Genomic DNA, 18,020 nt, shown 5'->3' with positions numbered 1-18,020 from the left:
CCTCCTGCTCCGCCTGTCTCAGTCGCACACTAGACTTAATTAAACCCAAAACGTTGTACGGCACCTGTCTGAGCATGCAGACACACAGAGAGAGCAGCATGCTGCTCGCTGATTTCTTTAAACTTTTTCTCTCTCTCTCTCTCTCACTCTTTCACACACACTCACTCTCTCTCTCCATATCTCCCTGCATTCTGACTCTCCATCGCACAGTACGAAGCTTCAAAAAGATACTGTGGGGGTGGATAGTTGATTTTTTTCCCCTTTCTTTTTCACTTTCTACACTCCCACACTGTTTTGATAAGTATACTCTGGCAGTGAAATCATCTAAACACTAAATGTCCAGTGTGATAGTGATATCATGTTGGATAGATTTTATGGAGGACTTCAATACAGATGAGAATTGAAACAAGGACATCCATCCCTGTGGTATATTTTTAGTACTATTTCCGCATGACGTACTATTATATAATAATTGTCCAGCTTCTTATTCAGTGATTCCTATCATCATGCAGTCTCACACCCGTCCTTTAATTCACTCCTGTGCACTTTAAAACCCTCTGCTTGCTCCTACCTACCTACCTTAATGTCTCATAATTGTCTCTAGAGACGGAACGTCCTTGATGCTCCAAGGTTGGCCTTATGGCCGGCTTATACACTCTGAGCAATTTCAACAATAAATCCAATTACCTTCCTCGGAAATGCAAATTGATTTCATTGTGTTCGACAACCACCAGCGACTCTGAAAGCCCCACGCTCTGCATTTTCCCCATGAGCAAAAATTCCTGGAAGCTTTTCTGCTTATTGTCTTCCAATTTGTCCTGAAAAGCTTTTCATTTGCTATCCATCCATGTGAGAGGGAGCCATAGTGACCCAAGTGCAGCAACACAGAAGGCACTTAATGAAGCTGCAGTGCCTGGAGTGACTGACTACGACTCCTGTTTGTCACCAACACACTCAGGCAGAAAGCACAAGACTTCACACTTCTATATGAGCATCTAAATCTGACACGTCAACTGCTGTGTTTGACTGAAAGCTCGTTTAGCTGTTAGAAAATAATCAACTGTAAACATTTATTGCCTGCTGTAGCTATGAGGCACACAAAAATAAATAATGTGGGAGTGTTTCTGGTTTATTTGGTTGTCTGCTGGAGAGTAACAGGAGTGGTAAAAAGTTAAGTAAAGTACACTGAAGGCCTTTCATACACACTTTTCGTTTCTTGGTTTATTACTTTTGCCTAAACATTTGATTCCTGAAATTCATGGATTGATGTAAAGCTGTGATGCAAAGCAAATGCTTTTTAGCCCCAAATGGTCATTCACTGTTGATTTTATTCATTTTCATCCATACATTTCGCTTTTAGATTTAGCACTTGGCTTTTGTGTCAAGTATTTCTTTTCAGAACAACCAGAAAATGATTTGACTTGAAAAAAAGAAAGATAATCCCCTGGGAGCTACATAGTCACGCAGTTGACAGCGAGCACAGAAACTATTCTAAAGTTGGGATATCTGGCTGGTAATTCAGAAAAGGGGGGATGATTCTGGGAGGTGGCTCTTGTTTGTACTCACACAATGAATCAGTGAGCCAACACCAAACTAAAAGCTGTACTAGAGCTGACTGACATCCATTGTAGTGCTGCAGAGTGAAACAAATACATAAATGCAAAAACTATGAAAAGCTAACAAAGATGTTCACTTTCCACCAAATTATTAATATTCTTTCAAATTAAATTTTGTTTTATTGGCATGACCATAATTAGGTCAGCTACAGTATTGACAAAACATAATACAATAATTTCAGTTTCCATCATTCCTGTCAGTTAAACTTTAAAGAATATCGTGGCAATATTATTTTCCCTTATTTCAATATTATTAATGATAATTGTGAGGACAGTTGCATAGTTGTGAATCAAAATAATTTAAAAATGATGAATGTGGACCTTTGGGGACTAACAGTGAAAAATAAATTTACATTTTTAAAGAAGATCATAAAATACCAATGGTCAAATACAAAATAACTAAACCTCATAATATGCAGTGCGCTTTTTGTAGAACTATAGATCAGATATGCTCCTCTGTGATTTGGTGCAGCAGCTCCCAGTGATGAGAGTGAAGATGGTCATAACCATTATTTTACTGACTTTGTTGAATCATCATTGCAAACATTTACAGAATCACTCTGGTTTTACATAATTATTAACTTATGTTTTCATTGTGAAAACAAAATCGTACTGATATACTAATTTCTGCAAATACAATGGAATTTTATTTGTTTTATCATATTGAAAACAGATTATAATCAGAAACCTTTTTATAGTGTGACATATTCAGCTTTAGCAACACTACCTTCACCATAAATACACTTCTCAACTGATTGGAGCTTCTTAAAACAATATTACAACGCAGTCAGACTTTTGTGAGTAATGGATTTACATCATTCTGTTCAGTAAACCCTCAGTAAAGTTAAGTTTACCTTAAAGTTTACCTTTGAAAACATAAACAGGTTGACTTGCTGGAAAGAGGCCCCTGATAAAAGAAAAGGGGCCACTGGGGGGATTTATTTGTATTTATTTTTTAGCCTAACATACTTCATCTGAATCCCAGGGATGGCTCAGGCTGTTTTAAGTACAACAAATACATATTACAACAACTCAGGGTTTAACAAGGGTTATAGTGATGATTTAAAATGAAATTATCAAGACATCTTTCATCAGTCCTATTTTCATTTTCATGTGTCACTACAAGAGTACTACACATGTTCTTGTAAAGGATAATTTCATTTGATCTGCTCCTTCCCTCTGTTGGCAGAGCTGCTCTGAAAAATAGCATCTGGGCATAACAAATATTTTTAGGATCCTGATGCTCCAGTTTCATGGTCCCCTGGGATAATCGCTTTTTGTGAGTATGTGAAGCCAGCAGGAGCCTGGAAGAGGTCAGGCACTACCGTCACTGAGAGAACAACACTTTTATTGTCACAGGACTCATATCCTCCTTTCTGACTAAATCCATTTCTCACAAAACAGCTTCTTCAAACAGCTCGGGGGACAGAGGACCTGCGGCCTGTAAGTGAGAAGGAACCAGCAGCACTGCTTGTACTGACTGGCTCCTACATTTTTAATGCTCATTGAATGAAAAGGATAGTCTAAGTGCCATGCCCTGTCATGTGTTTCTACAGTTAATGTTCTCTTCTGGCAACAGTCCAAAGCCCCGTGGATCTGTGAAGAGTCCAAGAAGGCTGAATCATTTAATCTGAAATATAATTTATGATGGGCAATCAACATGACATGTCCTTAAAGAACAACTGGTATAAATAAATTATCAACTTAATGGTACCATGTGGAGATGGTGACCAATAGCGCTATGATGATTTTGATAATTTTTTTGATAATGATTTTAAGAGTTGCTTCCTGTTTTCTTTGACGTACATTCACGCGAGATACACATTCCTCCTCCGCTGATCAACAGTTGGTGCTGGTAACGCACCAAGAAACATAGCAGTGAATTAAAATATATAGTGTTTAGGTGAGAAACACTGAATGAAAACACAACTGTGTTTGTTTACAAGAAAACTGCACAGGGTTTCTTTAAAGGTATGTAGGCTAAGCTAAGCTAACTGGCTGTAGCTTCAGATTTAAGAGTGTTATCTGTCTTCTCACCTCACTCAGCAAGAGAGCGAACAAGCGTTTTTCCCAAAAACTATTACTAACTTTAAAGACTAATCAAAATGTGTTGTCTTTAAACTAGTACTAAGGTAATGTTGTAATAAAATAAATGGTGTAAAAATAAGAGGATGCTCCCCAGTGAAGGACTGAGTCTTAATCTCAGCACATCATCTTCCAACCCCCGCCAGTGTTGCTACATCTACACATTAGTATTCACGTCCTTGTTGAGGATATAATCAGAAATATGGAGCCATCTCCCTGTGCTGTAGACAAACTCCAGTAACTCTAGAGCACAGACAGAGAGAGAGAGAGAGAGCAGTTTTCTCAGGTCTCAATTATCTTTATTTGTGCATCCTCAGGGCTCCGCCTGTCTGGATGAGCAGGTCTGTGGCATGCTGTTTGAAGCAGGCCTGAGCTGGGCCGAGCTGCAGGACGATCAGCCTAAATATTCCTGCGGGAATCCACTCTAATTAAGCAGACTGGAGCCACAGTCCTGTGCTAAGCTGGATGTCTGCCCAAGTGCCTTCAAGAGGATTTGACTCTCTCCCCACTGATGGAGGCTTCTCTTTGTTACAGTGATTTGTCATCTGCCTTCTTCAGAACCGGAACGGGCATCCTAAGGTTGATAACTGTCCCTTTTCACCAGTCAACTAATTATTGTTACGCTACTCATAACAGGGCAAAATGTGAAGAGGGATTTAACTGTCAAAGAAATACATTAAAGAAAGAAAATATAGCAAATGAGGGACACAGCTCACACATTGCTCCAATGCCCTGTTGTTCCCCAATCTTCACCACAAAGCTGAATCTTCGAATGGATTAGCCTCATTATGAAACTTCTGTCTCCCTCTGTACATTACACACAACATACACAATATTTTAGACACATTTGGATGAAACCTCGAAACCCATTTTTTGTTCTTTTTTATTTCTAGGTATTAATATTAAAATTTTTATCACATGATAATTACCCTCCTCCTTGTCTGATTTAACAATACAAGCAGTTTAATTATAATTTTTTGCCAGTCTGTGTACAATCTGATGGTTAAAGTGGCTGTCAGCTACACACTTCTGTGTAAATACTTCTACAGTCTTCATATTGCATGCCAAATTCAAAAAAATAAAAAATGTGTATCAAGTTGTAATGTCCTTACTATCCTTGTTGCAATTGTGCTCTTGCCAACTCACCCGCTTACATGCGTTTGATGTTGTTTTTCATTTTGTTTTGCTTTTCTCCCTACAACTTCTCTAGGGTCTCCTTTGGATGCCTGAGCTACAAAGAAGATTGCACTAAAATGTCGTCTTTTATGTAAGTAAAGGAAATGAAGGTCTGAGCACAGACAGTTATCTTGCTGTGGTTTATTTGTAGACCATTATAGTTCAATCAGAGTTATCACATATCGTCACATGCACTTTTCAAACAAATGCAAAAGTATTTAACTGTTATTAACCATTATTTTATTTTAGTATTTTAGTATAGAGCTGTGACCAGAGAGTTTACTGCATCGCAGTTGTGTCTTGTAGCTTACACTGTTTCCTTTAAAATTATTTAACATACCCTGTGGACATAGGGCCCATTTAATAATTGAATGCATTTCCTACCTCTTAAAACAAAACCTTTTTTGAGTGTTTTGAAAACTGCATCGTTTGCATCATTTTCTTCCTCTCCTCCATCACTGATGCATTGCTAACCTTTATGGTACATTACTGCCACCAAATGACTTTACTCATTCTGGCCCTCTGCTGTCTGCAGTGCATCACATCACCCCCCGTACTACTCTCAAAGTATCACTCAGGGGTCACAGAGTTACCCACCTGTACATTTTTAGCCATGTTAGCAGCATGGCTCTAGGGATGTTGGTCTGTCGTTCTGCCAGTCCACCGCTTTGGTCCAGACTGAAATATATCAACAACTACTGGATGAAAAGCCATGTAATTCTGCACAGACATTCCTGGTTCCTGCTAAATAATTTGGTGATCATTTGACTTTGCTCTGGCGCCACCATGAGAATCACATTTGTGGTTTTGAGTGCAATGTCTTAACAACTATTGCATGGATTGCCAAGAAATTTGGTATAGATGTCAAGGTCCCTGGAGGATAAATTCTAATGACTTTGCTGTTCCCTTAAAGAGGTGGTATTATGCTTTTTGGCTTTTTCCTCTCCTTTACTGAGTTATATCTCTTTTTTGTGCATGTAACAGGTTTTCAAACTGAAAAAGCCCAAAGTCCAGCTCAAAGGGAGTTCCCATCTCCCACAGAAAACTCTGCTCACAATGAAAACGCGTCATAAAGCTTGCCAAGCGGCTAGCTAACCAAGCTGGTCTGAGCAGAGGCCCTTTGGCTTGAATCGCATTTGTTTGGTTTTCCAGGTACTTCTTTTCGTATCACCTCACCTCCATCGAGGTTCCAGCTGAGGGATACTAAAATGTAACATGAAAACACAACAGATTGCTGATTGGTCAGAGAGAATCGTCACTATTCACTGCATCATCATTGTGTGCACCAGACAGAGACCAGCAACAGAAAGTTTTATATTTTACAGTTTTCGTATGTAATTTCATCCCTAAATCCACTTCTGAGAAGTTTTGAGGTGAAATCAGCTGTGTAGATTTCGAATATTGACAGTTTTACAAGAAGTGATGGCGGAACAAAAATGTGCTTGAACATTTTCGGAGTTGAGGAGCTCCGCAAGTGTCTGCGGGTGATGCCTGTGCCAACCTGCGGGAGGAGCGTGTGAGGCCGGCCAGCCGCCCGCTCACAGAGCCCTCTGCTCCCGCCGTCACACAGACTGCTGCAGCAACAACGGCAGAGGAAAACACAGCTGGAAGGTTTTCATACCGCTTATCTGTCTTTACATTCTGAGTAATGTTGAAACGTTTTAACTTAAAAAAGAGAAAGCTGTGTGTGCGTCGCATTGAACGTTACATCGCGGCAGTTGTGTGTGGCGTCAAGCTACGTACTACCTGTGGGTACTTCCTGATATGGAGAACGGAGCAGGGCTGAGGAGAGTCGAGTCTATCAATTTGCGCTATGGTAACATTTTTCGGCAAGGCAGCATAGATCGTCAAAACACCGGCAACAGTTCAACATTTAGTCCTAAAAGACGATGCAACTCCAACTCTGTTTGGGCCTGGAAATTCACAATCACAACCTGTAAGTATGCTTTATTGGTTGTGAATTACATTTAAAATAAACACGGCAATGTAACTTCACAGACTGTTCAAGTGCGGAGTTGTTGTAAACCTTGGCTAACACAGCTATAAGTTATAGCTATAATAATAATAATGATACACCTGATGTGAAAGTTACTGAGCAAACGTTCAAATTGTTTGGCCAATTTTTATGTAAAATTGTAAAAAACAGCCTCAACTACCAATTACCTGATAACTATAGTATGTGAACATTGTTGTGAGCATGTTAGCATGCTGATGTTAGCTTTAGTTCAAAACACTGCTGAACCTAAGTACCTCCTAACACTGCGCATGGTTGCAGACTCTTAGTCTTGTTTACATACTGTACATTTGAGACGAAGCAACTCACAGCTATGGCTAAAAATCTTTATGCCATTAAAACCAATGCCCATGCAAAGCAACGGAGAAAGCTTCAATTCACATACAGGATTAAATAACAGATCTCATCCTTTAAACAGCATCTTCTTTAACTATCCTACACACTTTGGAATTTCAGTGCACCTCTGGTGTCCAGCACTTCCCACATTTCCCTCCACAGTGACAGACAGGGAGACTCATTGCTCAATTCCCACAAGTTCTCTGCCTTTCCAGTCTTTTTCTATGATGCTTTCTCTGTCTGTCCACTGTGAAGGAGGAGGCTGGAGGTGACTGGTCCTTTGGCAGCGATTATAAATCCACTGTGCTTCTATTATTGATGAGAAGGCTTAAAGGTGTTTATCGGTCTGTCTTTACTTCACTGAAGGGATGAGCAGACTGATACTTTTAAAGGCTGCAAGAGAGCCAGCACGGGAACAACAAACCCACAGCGCATTTATCAACCAAGCCCTTTACAAGTGATAACAAAAATAATTAGCACAAAATGAATGATAGATGTCTGAGTATGGTATAATGCACCAGGTAGTGATAATAACTTGAATGCAGGTATAAAAAGAATTTAACAATCATTTTAATGATTATAGTCTGTTTATGAGGTCCAATCCCAAACACTGGTTGAAAAATAAATCATGTCAAGAATGGTTGCGTCCTGATGCCTGAGTGATCTCGGTTGTGTTTGCTCACTCCTGCCTTTGTGGGAGATCTTCCCTCAGGCTAGGAGGGTAGGCTATTTATAGTAGGCTCATTGTTGTTGCTGTTATGGGACAGTGTGTCCTACTTACACTGGGAGCTGATATCACATTAAAGCAAGTGTTGATGTCACAGCTCGTATAAGAAATAATTCTCGAGAGACGCAGGCGTGTTTTGCCACTCTCAAGCATCTGGAGATACACTTCTCTGACAGATGCTCACTACAAGGCCAACATTCACAATCCTATCCCACCACAGAAAACAGATTAGGATGGGATCAGCCTGGCGTTACACCAAGTGACCCCCGTTATTTGATTGGACAACTTGAATCTAATATGGAGTTAATTCGAGAATATTTGAAGAATACCTCTGTATCAACGTGAAGGGCAGAGAAAAGCAAACTTCTCTTAATTAATGAAAATGTTCTGCACTGTCACTAAAAATATTCCCCCGCATCAGAGGAAATGAAGACAGATCTGCGGCGAAGGTCAGAGAAAAACTGGTGAGGCCGGCGATTATGAAGATCATTATGTAGAGGGCAGAAGCCTTTACACACAATATCTCAGCAAAGAAGAGAAGGTTAAGATGTGCTCAGGATTAATGGTTCAAACACACACAAAAGACTTTTTTTTGCAATTTATTTCAGAAGCATTTTTTGTTAATAGGTAATGGTTTGTTAATAGTGAAATTCTCTCTACATTCCTACAGCAATCAATAGGACTCTAATAAGCATAGTCAGTCATTTCATTTCAGTTTATAGAAGTAGTCTATGGATGTTTAGTGTTACATTACACTAGCTGACGCTTTTATCCAAAACGACTTACAATTGCTATATATATATGTATAGGTCACACCCCTCTGGAGTAACTAGGGGTTAAGTGTCTTGCTCAGGGACACATTGGTGGATGTGTCGCAGTGGGAATCGAACCGGGGTCTCTCACATCAAAGGCATGTGTCTTATACACTTTAGTTAGCTTCATTTAGGTTGGAAGTTAGGTCAGAAACATTTAGGTGAAATCAGGATTCGGCTATGTATGTGAAGATTAGATATATGTTTTTTAAATTATTTTATGCCTTCCACCATGGGGTTTGCTTACAATCTCTTACTAATTAAAGAAAGCAATTTCATAATGCCTTGATATATAATATACTACATATACGTAATAGGCTAAAATGAAACATGGATGCAATCACATACAAGACATAAATGCACATTCACATGTCCAAATGTTATCACATCCATTCATCTTATTATCATACATACTCACCTACACCACTCCAAAAAAAAGAAAAACAGATGAGAAATCCAGGCATGTATTCAATTGCTCCAATCTTGAGAGACAGTACACAAAATGTGACCACACGTGCAACATAGCTTCTAATTAAAAAACTGAACTCCAATGATCTTTTGAGTAAGTAAGTAAATTCCCAGTTAACCCTCATTTAATACATTTTTGACAATAAAGTATTCTCTGCGGTGCAGCCACAGGGCACACAACACGCACTGGCAAACACTGAATCTGAAACAAGCCTCATGTGGGAAAACTGTAGCTGACGGTCACCTAGGAAACAAGGATGAGGAGGCTGTTTAATTCCTCCACGTGAATTAAGCCCAGGTGACCTCAAACAACGTGTGCTCAAAAAAACAACAAATAACAAGCCTTAATTGAATGTACCCATCTCGCCTGTTTAAACATCGTCTACTAAATGAGAATGTTGAGATCTGAGGCAATCATGATGCACTCCAAGTGTTTAGGGTAATAATGAAAAAGAAATGACAAGTCAGATCAGAGCAGGCCAGGAGAGTGCCTCATTTCACAGAGTGTCTAAATGGTGTTCAAGGCAAAAAAAGTGAGGAAAAGACAGTGTGTTTACTCCTTCAGAGCCGGAGGCTGAATAAAATAAATTTTGTTTCCAGCATGTTATCTTTCCAATAGTGTGTGTTGGCTGAGTACCTGCTCCAGTATGGAGTTGATCCTGTCCACCTCGCAGTCAATGAGAAAGCGTTTCTCCTGCCGGCGGTCCATTTCCTCGATGATGCGTCTGTACTCTGTGGGGTCCACAATGTTCCCGACCGAGCGAGCTGTCACCTGCCAGTTATTGGCTACAGCCGACTCCATGATGGCCTGGAGGATTGCAAAACCTGGAGGAGCAGAGGGAAAAGAGCTCCATCAGCTGTCTTTTTGTTCTTTTAGAGCACACATGCAGGTAAATGTTGTGCTGAGAATCCAAATGGCTATAAACAAAAAGAGCTGCAGGGGTATTCTGATTTTAACACACATGTTTAATTCTGAAACGCTTTTGACCAGCTTTTTATTACAACTATTAACAATCAACATTTACAAACAATTAAATTCCTTTGTGATTGTGACGATGGTTTTTGAGAAAATATCCAAAACAAATGGAGACAGAAAATGTCTAGAGCAGACATACACAACCAAAGTCTACCAAATTAATTTCAGAATAAAACAGGTCTGTAAAACTGATCCGTATCCATTTATAAAACATAAACAGTTGTATAGTAGATGAATAGGAGAAAATATCTTTGTTTTGGGCCTTCTCTTTTCTTACTGCACATGAATTAAACATGAGCCCCAGGCTATTGCAATGTATATATTTACAGCATGCATAGTTACAAATTACAGCTGTCAGATACAAGATTAATGACATGAACCATGACAAAAATTTGGGAAGATGGGAAGAAAAAATCTACATGCAAAAGATTAAGTTGAAGCTGTAACCCTCATAAGAAAGATAGAGAGGTTACAGAGCATAATTAACTAACTATTAACTGGGAAATGAGTGTGTCCCACGCTGCCTTAGCAGTGTATCACATGAGTTCCCCTCAGTAATCTCTTTCCTGCCTCACTGAGGAATTCAAACTCACAAATTTAAGTCTAGAGTTGACACAAATAGAGAGCTAAGACACAACAATACGACGTCTAGCACATACTCCTGCGAACGTAGTGAAATGGACTGCCAAAGAAGCAGTTCAGCGTGCACAATTGGCCTAACTCAGTGGTGTGTTTACGTTGCAGAGCTCAATGTGTCATGGGATGAATCAGTTACTGATGTATATGAAAGGAAGAAGCTGAGCTAACAGTAACCTGTGCTGAGCAGCGACACTGAAAAGCCACGATAAACCCACAGGAATTTGGATATTTCCTCTGATAGTTTACTAAGGGGGTTAGGGATACATGGTCAGCAGTCATGATGGGCCACAAAGGCAGTTTCTAAATCAGCCAGAAAGAGACACCGGTGACTCCAGCTCAAAAGAAAATAGACTAGAAAGCTGTTATATTTGTGCAATAGTAAAGATGATAGAAGTCATTCATGGCTTTTTACTGGAAAATTGTCAAGAGCAGCCATCATCCTATCAATTTCTCTTTAGAAACAATATGTTACAGTCATTTTATGCACCTTCAATCACACTTTTTGTTCATAAAAAATGTTTCTTTGAGCTTATAGAACTCTGAGTTATTTATGCTTGTGTTGCTACAGTAAAGTCAGTGCTGACATTAGTAAATTTGGATATAAAGTTGGTTTAAAGTGAAGGTGAACTCTCTGATTGCTGATTAATGGTTCCAGGAAGCCAGAACCTCCTGCTGAAACATTTGAAGGTTTCATGGAGCTGATTCAACTAAGCATCTGTTATGTGAGGCAGTGACACACACACTCTCACACACTCTGTCCTATGAGCTAAGTGTCACATAAGACCATAATGACCATAAGAGATAATAACATCAGATCTTGGGTTTTGGAAAACATCATACAATTCTGTCTGGTTAAGTTTCCAAAAGGTTAACAGACCTTTCAAATTTTAAAGTCGAAGCACTTCTTCGCTGCTTATGTTATCCATCTTAATGCTGTCCATTATTATAACATTAACAAATGTTTCTGAGTCTACAGTTAAAAGTGTATCACAATGTAGATCCTGCCAGTCTTACAATTTAGGGACAAACCATAACTGTGTCAAAATAACTGTAACTCAACAGCATAAAAGCAACTAACAGATACTTTTACATCACAACAGTTAATTTAAAACTACATAAATACGTACATAAACACAGTGTTGACCTGAAGTGACAGAAAACGGGTAACTGCCACAGGCATGAGGCCATGTGGCTTTTTAAAGTGATCAATCTCTTCACAAGTGGCAGCCCATCTGTGCTGAAACAGCAGACGTCAAACTGCCGTTGTAAAGGGTTTTTGGTTGTTATTTGAGTGGCATGAGTTGTGAGATTATGAAAGGTCAAACCCCTCCAGAATATAAATGGCTATATTTAAAATAAATGCAACTCAATACAAATTGGTATATTGAGGCTGTATGACAAAAACCACTAAAAACAAACTGGGATGAATTGCAGTCCACATGTAGGAAAACCAGTAACTCTTGAAAAGGTAATACCTTATCAAGCAGATATTAATTTCACTAAAACAGCAGACCAAATATCAGAGCCCAAGACAGATAATGACAACGTACATCTACATTTGCATATTTCCATTATTTGAAGAGCAGTGCACAGAATATGTTTAGTGATGGTGAAAATGCGCAGTGGCAGGAGTTCATTATGTGCCGTACTGGGTCATAATTAACGGACAGAAGAGCAATCGTTTACCATAGCCAGCACACTACGGCTGACTGGACTAAAAAAGCAAAAGCAGCATCACATCCTGTGTTACCCTTTTCTCTCAGAGCAGGGACAAAAGTGCTGATTCCAATAATAGATATTATTATGGGTGCTGAATAAGCCAGTATAAAATGTGTTTATGTAAATACAAGTCAGCTACAGAGCCTCTCTGTTGGAAGCTGGCGTTACACAGGCTAAATGAAAACCGGTTCTCACTCTGCATCACAGTCAAGTGAAGCAGAACCTCCTTGCAGCACAGACCAGACTGCACTTTGTCATCGTGGCTACTTGAGCCGTTATATCACATCCTGTGTGTATGCTTTTTAGATTATACAGAAATGTAAAGTGCTCATTAATACATTAGATTAAGTTTGGGTGGGTTATACAGTTATCCATGCATTATTTGTAAAGCTATGGGTATTATAAATCTGCATCAAGCCCCTTAGACTGTTGAACATGCCCCTTTAATATTAAAGTTCCTCATTTCTTGAATTATTGAATTGTTATAGCTATTAGACCTGAATTTTAAAAGCCCCCCTTCCCCTCCCAAATGTGTTGTACTCATTGCTACTTTACTTGGATGTCTGACCTTCACTGTGCAGAATGATAAATGTGCTTAAAGACTGTTTTCACATTTATCTGCTGAAGAGGGGAATCTTACTCTGTGCTCACCTTAAATCTCACTTTAAGACGTGTAAGTACGAGCAGGATTTTGTGACACTACAGCCAATCGTGGTACAATATACAACTTAAACAAATTTGCTGGAAACCTGAAACCTTCGGTGCACATACACTGAGAATGGACATTTCATTGATGTAGGAGAGAGGTTGTGCCCAACAGCTAACAATGAATCCCACCATCCATATTGTACTGTGCCAGGTATTGAAGAATTATCAAATTACCTTTTCTCACAGAAATCCTATTTAGTTGCATGCAAGGTTATAGAATATCTTTAAAAGAGTACTACACTGATTTAGCATTTAGCTTTGCACTCAATGGACAGTTTTGCCCACATTACCCACAAAGCAACTTGATTGCCAACAGTTTGGGGGTGTTTGGCTGTGTTAGGCTAGCAACAGCTACTGTAGCCTTGAGGCACTTGCCTCAGACAGAAATGAGGAGTGGGCTACAGAGGTCTGGTAAGCCCACTTCTTTCTAACTCCAGTCTCCCAGATATTCTTAATTTTCAAACTTATAGTCTTCAACCCTATCCAACTTTGACTCAAGTGACATCACTTGAGGCAATTTATCAGATTTCGTGCAGCTCCCTCTGGTTTTATACAACTTTTATTCACATATGCAGTAGCAGTCCTGTAAACGGATATTGTTGTGTAAAACTGGTGGAATTCCCCTTTAAAGAGGGAAACATTGTGATAATACTTGCCATTTACCAAGAAGTAAATTTCATGAGTTCAGCTGAATATGATTCTGAATACATCTGACTAGTCAGTTAACACCTATCCTAAAATAAATGTAAAGCATAACATGGTCCTTTTGGGTCACTAGCAGGGATTTTAGACTTGTCATTAGCAGTAATGCACAAATAACCCAGAATAAACAAATGACACACCCTGTGTCAAGCAGCCCTGACCTGTACTTCTGACTGCATCATTTCATCATTTCATCAGAAATATTTGAAATAATCATCCATTCATAGCAAAAAGAACTGGCTGTTCCCAACTTGCTGTTTACTGGTGACCGTTACTAAAGGACATGTGAGCTGACATGTTCCCAATAAAGCTCCTAAGTATTCAGAGCACAGCAACTCAGCTGACATGTCTACCCCCCATTCCCCTGCTGGTGACCTTCACAGTGAAGCGCTCGGCAGACAGCACTCAGATCCGGTCTGGCCTTTAAAGACAAGTGGCTCTCGCTGGGCGCCACCACATTAGCCACTCAGGAGTCTAAAGAGGTAGACGAGATGTGTGTCCACATGTCTGATACTCAGGGAGGTTAAGGCAAGACACTACAGACAAGACATCGTTTTTTCATGCACCGGTCAATTTTAAGATTTTGGGCTATTTCGCTTCCATAACATTTCGTCTTTCAGACTAGTAGAAAGAAAACGCAGAAAACACACATTTGGGTGATTATTTTACAAAATGTTGTCTATTTGTATATGCAGATTTCTCCTAAATTCACCAAGACAGCATTAGATAATGCCTAATTTGTATATAAACATAAAAATATCAGAATCTACTGGTAATCAACTGGGGAAGTTTCATGCTGCTATCTATTTTTAATTGTAGTGTCATGCAAAATGTATGGAATTTTACATTACATAGCTTTAAAGGCTGTTTTCTCTGAGCCACAAATTTCCACTTCAGTAGCACTTTTATTCCTAACTTTATTGTGAGGGGTTTGTTTATATATCATTCATAGCCTGATTTATACAACATTTTATTTGTAAAAACATGGCCAAAAAAAATATTTTTATGACTGTTGTGGGGTGATAAAAGACATATCCAAAATGACCTCTGTAAAAACCTTTGACTCTAACATGACAACAAAATGAAACAAGAATTTTGAACCTGGCCTTATTCAAAGTTCAGATTTCTGTTCTGGAAATGTATGCATATTTAATTAGATAATGCCTCATTTGCCATTTCAGAAAATGTGTAATACAAACAATGTAACTGTTTTAATTTAATTAATCAACTGGGGAAGTATCATGGTGATATCTATTAGTTCAAATTTGTACCCTATTCACCTGTAGTGTCTTGCCTTAAGGAATTCAAAAGTGTGTTGGTGTGACTGTCCTGTCTAAAGGTATCGTGATGAGTAGGAGGTAAGTAGCTACTGAACTCACCTCGGACTGGATCCGACTCTGCCATCATCCAGACTTTATCAGTTCAAACATGTTTTTTTTTCTTTATCAGCTCAAAGATATCAAAACAAGAATCCAGCACAGTATATCTCTGGTGGAAGAGGGGAAATGAAAAGGCAGAACCTGAATGTCAGCTCTCCTCCCAGTATTGTGACACATCGCACTGAACACCATAAGCAGGGATATGCATGACATTTTGAAACATGTTAGTAGCTGCTCAAGAAAAAGGATTTGGAGGGATTTACAAATGATTCCCTTGAGAGTATTCATTCCTTTTCTGTCACTAAACTAAGCTGGATATTTTGGATTTAAACGTTTGTATGAGCTTGTCAATGCTAAGCTATTGAGTATGCTTACAATTACATATATGTGGATATAAAAACTAAGTTTGAAAGTCCTGAACCGAAGGAATTATCTGAATGTGACAGTGTTCTCTAACTTCAATAACCACTTCAATGTGAAATCTGAACGTCAAAGGACAAGTCTCTTGGTGAATGTTAACACCGGTGTGATTTATCAGTCGCCGCACAAATGACAATGTCTTCTGGTCCAAGAGTTTTGGTTGACTTTGTAAACAGATGGCACGCTTTACAACAGCCAGCAGGCAGGACAACCATCAAGGTCGTTTTACAGAGTCAATTATTCAGCAACGTCCTGAAAAATAAACCATATTCAAAATAATGAGCATATTGTCACAAGGCTATATATAGCACATGCTAAGGCATAACCACATGCAAATAAAGACAGAAATCCAGTCTCAAGGAAGATATCCAATAAAGGTAGAAATGTGTTTCACAGTACAAAATGCAAGATACTCTCCATTTCCACAGGGCTTTGAGCTTCCTGTAGCTTAGTTTGAAATCCTGTTTAAATTTCAGTTTCTATGAGCAGGCAGCAGCTTTCATCAAACAAAACAAAGTTAGCGACTACATTAGCTAGTGAAGAAAGTCAAAGATCTACTGTAGCAAGCTAAAGATCAAAAAAATTTCCTCTCAGAAGTTGGTGGAGACCAAAACAGGGAAATTTATATTGGACGTATGAGAATAGAAATGAGGAACTTTATTATTAAAAGGGCATGTTCAACAGTCTAAAAGGCTTGATGCAGCTTTATCATAGCTATAGCTTTAAGTGCCCAGATAGATGACTCTAAATGAATGCTAATGTTCCTGTGTCTGCTGGATGTCCATCCATCCATCATCAACCGCTTATGCTGCGTACAGGGGGGCTGGAACCAATCCCAGCTGACATCAGGCGCAAGGTGGGGTACACCCTGGACAGGTTGCCAGTCCATCGCAGGGCCACACATAGACAAACAACCACTCACGCTCACACCTAAGGACAATTTAGGGTCACCAATTAACCTAGCCTGCATGTCTTTGGATGGTAGGAGAACCCACGCAGACATGGGGAGAATATGCAAACTCCACACAGAAAGGCTGGGGAAACCGGGGTTTGAACCCATGGCCTTCTTGCTGTGAGGCAACAGTGCTAAACACTGCACCACCATGCCGCCCCTGCTGGATGTGGATGTGTAAATAGGAAAATTGTTTGACTAATAGATTAGCCAAATTAGCATCTGTCAGTGTATCAATGTATCTACTTTTATGTGAAATGGGTTGCTAGTACTGATGAACCCACAGACAATTTTCATCCAAGCTCAAAAAACTCACTGTAGTTTACACTACCTGCTCAGCACCAAACGGCAGACAAAGTCAACAACTAGCTAGCGAACACTGCAACATTATTTAGCAACTAAAGAGCCAGATATTCCCCTCCCTCGTTGGTGGAGACTAAACACAGAGCTAAAAGGAGAGTGAATATTGGACATACATTCACCAGGTGGCCAGAAAGACAACTCCAAATAAATGCTAATGTTGTTCTATAGCTGCTAGATGTGTAAATAGGCAACTGTTTGCAAACATATTTGCCATATCAACATGAAAGTTGATATATTAGTGTAATCTAATGAGTTTCACCTGTGTCTTGTTAGGCTCTTGTGTATATGTAGCCTGTACCGTGTGTTTTTTTTGTCTTTTGTCAGTTTGTCTTCATCTTTCTGTTGTTCCAGCCCTTCCTCTTCCCTGTGTTTTTCTTTTTTCTTATTATTGGACCGTCTTGGATTTTGTAACTTAGATTATTGCCTGTGCCTATCTGGATTTGTTTGTCCTGTGTCGGACTGTTCATTTGTTTTTTGACCCTTGCCTTCATCATCTCACCACAAGCTTTTTAACCTTCTGTTTTATGGTTAATAGACATTGCTAAAACTGAACCTGGTGTTCTGCGTCTGGGTGCAAATTTTTCTGCACCCCACTTGACTCACCACGACACCTTTACATTTAATGAAGTGATGCAAGCACCTTAAAGTCAGAAGTATATACACATAGAGAGAAACACACACACATACACTCATACAGTGTCTGTAGGAAAAGAACAAAAGTGAAGAAAAAGCTTTGAGTTGTTGCAACATCTCATTTCTCTGCAGTTCATTCTGCACCAGTACTCAACCAGACAGCTTGCCCTTTCATCAACTCACAACTGAAATCGCTTTTGGTGGATGCTTCTCAAGGACAAAGAACAGAGTACAATTGATCTCATGAAGAGATAAGTGTTGACATGAACCAGACCTGCAACACGATGACAACAGT

The 18,020-nt window shown here is 39.3% G+C and overlaps 1 protein-coding gene across 3 annotated transcripts in view; it reads right to left on the bottom strand.

Moving 5' to 3' along the window:
* Window positions 1–18,020, bottom strand: part of gria3a (glutamate receptor, ionotropic, AMPA 3a) — a 72,810-nt gene that overhangs the window by 33,556 nt on the left and 21,234 nt on the right. For all 3 annotated transcript variants that reach the window (XR_005443132.1, XM_038709341.1, XM_038709342.1), the window contains exon 4: window positions 9,872–10,059. Coding sequence is in view for 2 of the 3 variants with exons in the window: in XM_038709341.1 (XP_038565269.1) it covers window positions 9,872–10,059 (188 nt within the window). In the remaining variant the exon portion in view is untranslated. The remainder of the gene's footprint in view (window positions 1–9,871; window positions 10,060–18,020) is intronic.

The sequence above is a fragment of the Micropterus salmoides genome, unplaced genomic scaffold, assembly GCF_014851395.1.
Source record: "Micropterus salmoides isolate LMB-PRFRI ecotype aquatic unplaced genomic scaffold, ASM1485139v1 Ms_hic_scaffold_9, whole genome shotgun sequence".
Classification (NCBI taxonomy): domain Eukaryota; kingdom Metazoa; phylum Chordata; class Actinopteri; order Centrarchiformes; family Centrarchidae; genus Micropterus; species Micropterus salmoides.
This window is presented reverse-complemented; position numbering and strand designations above follow the sequence as displayed.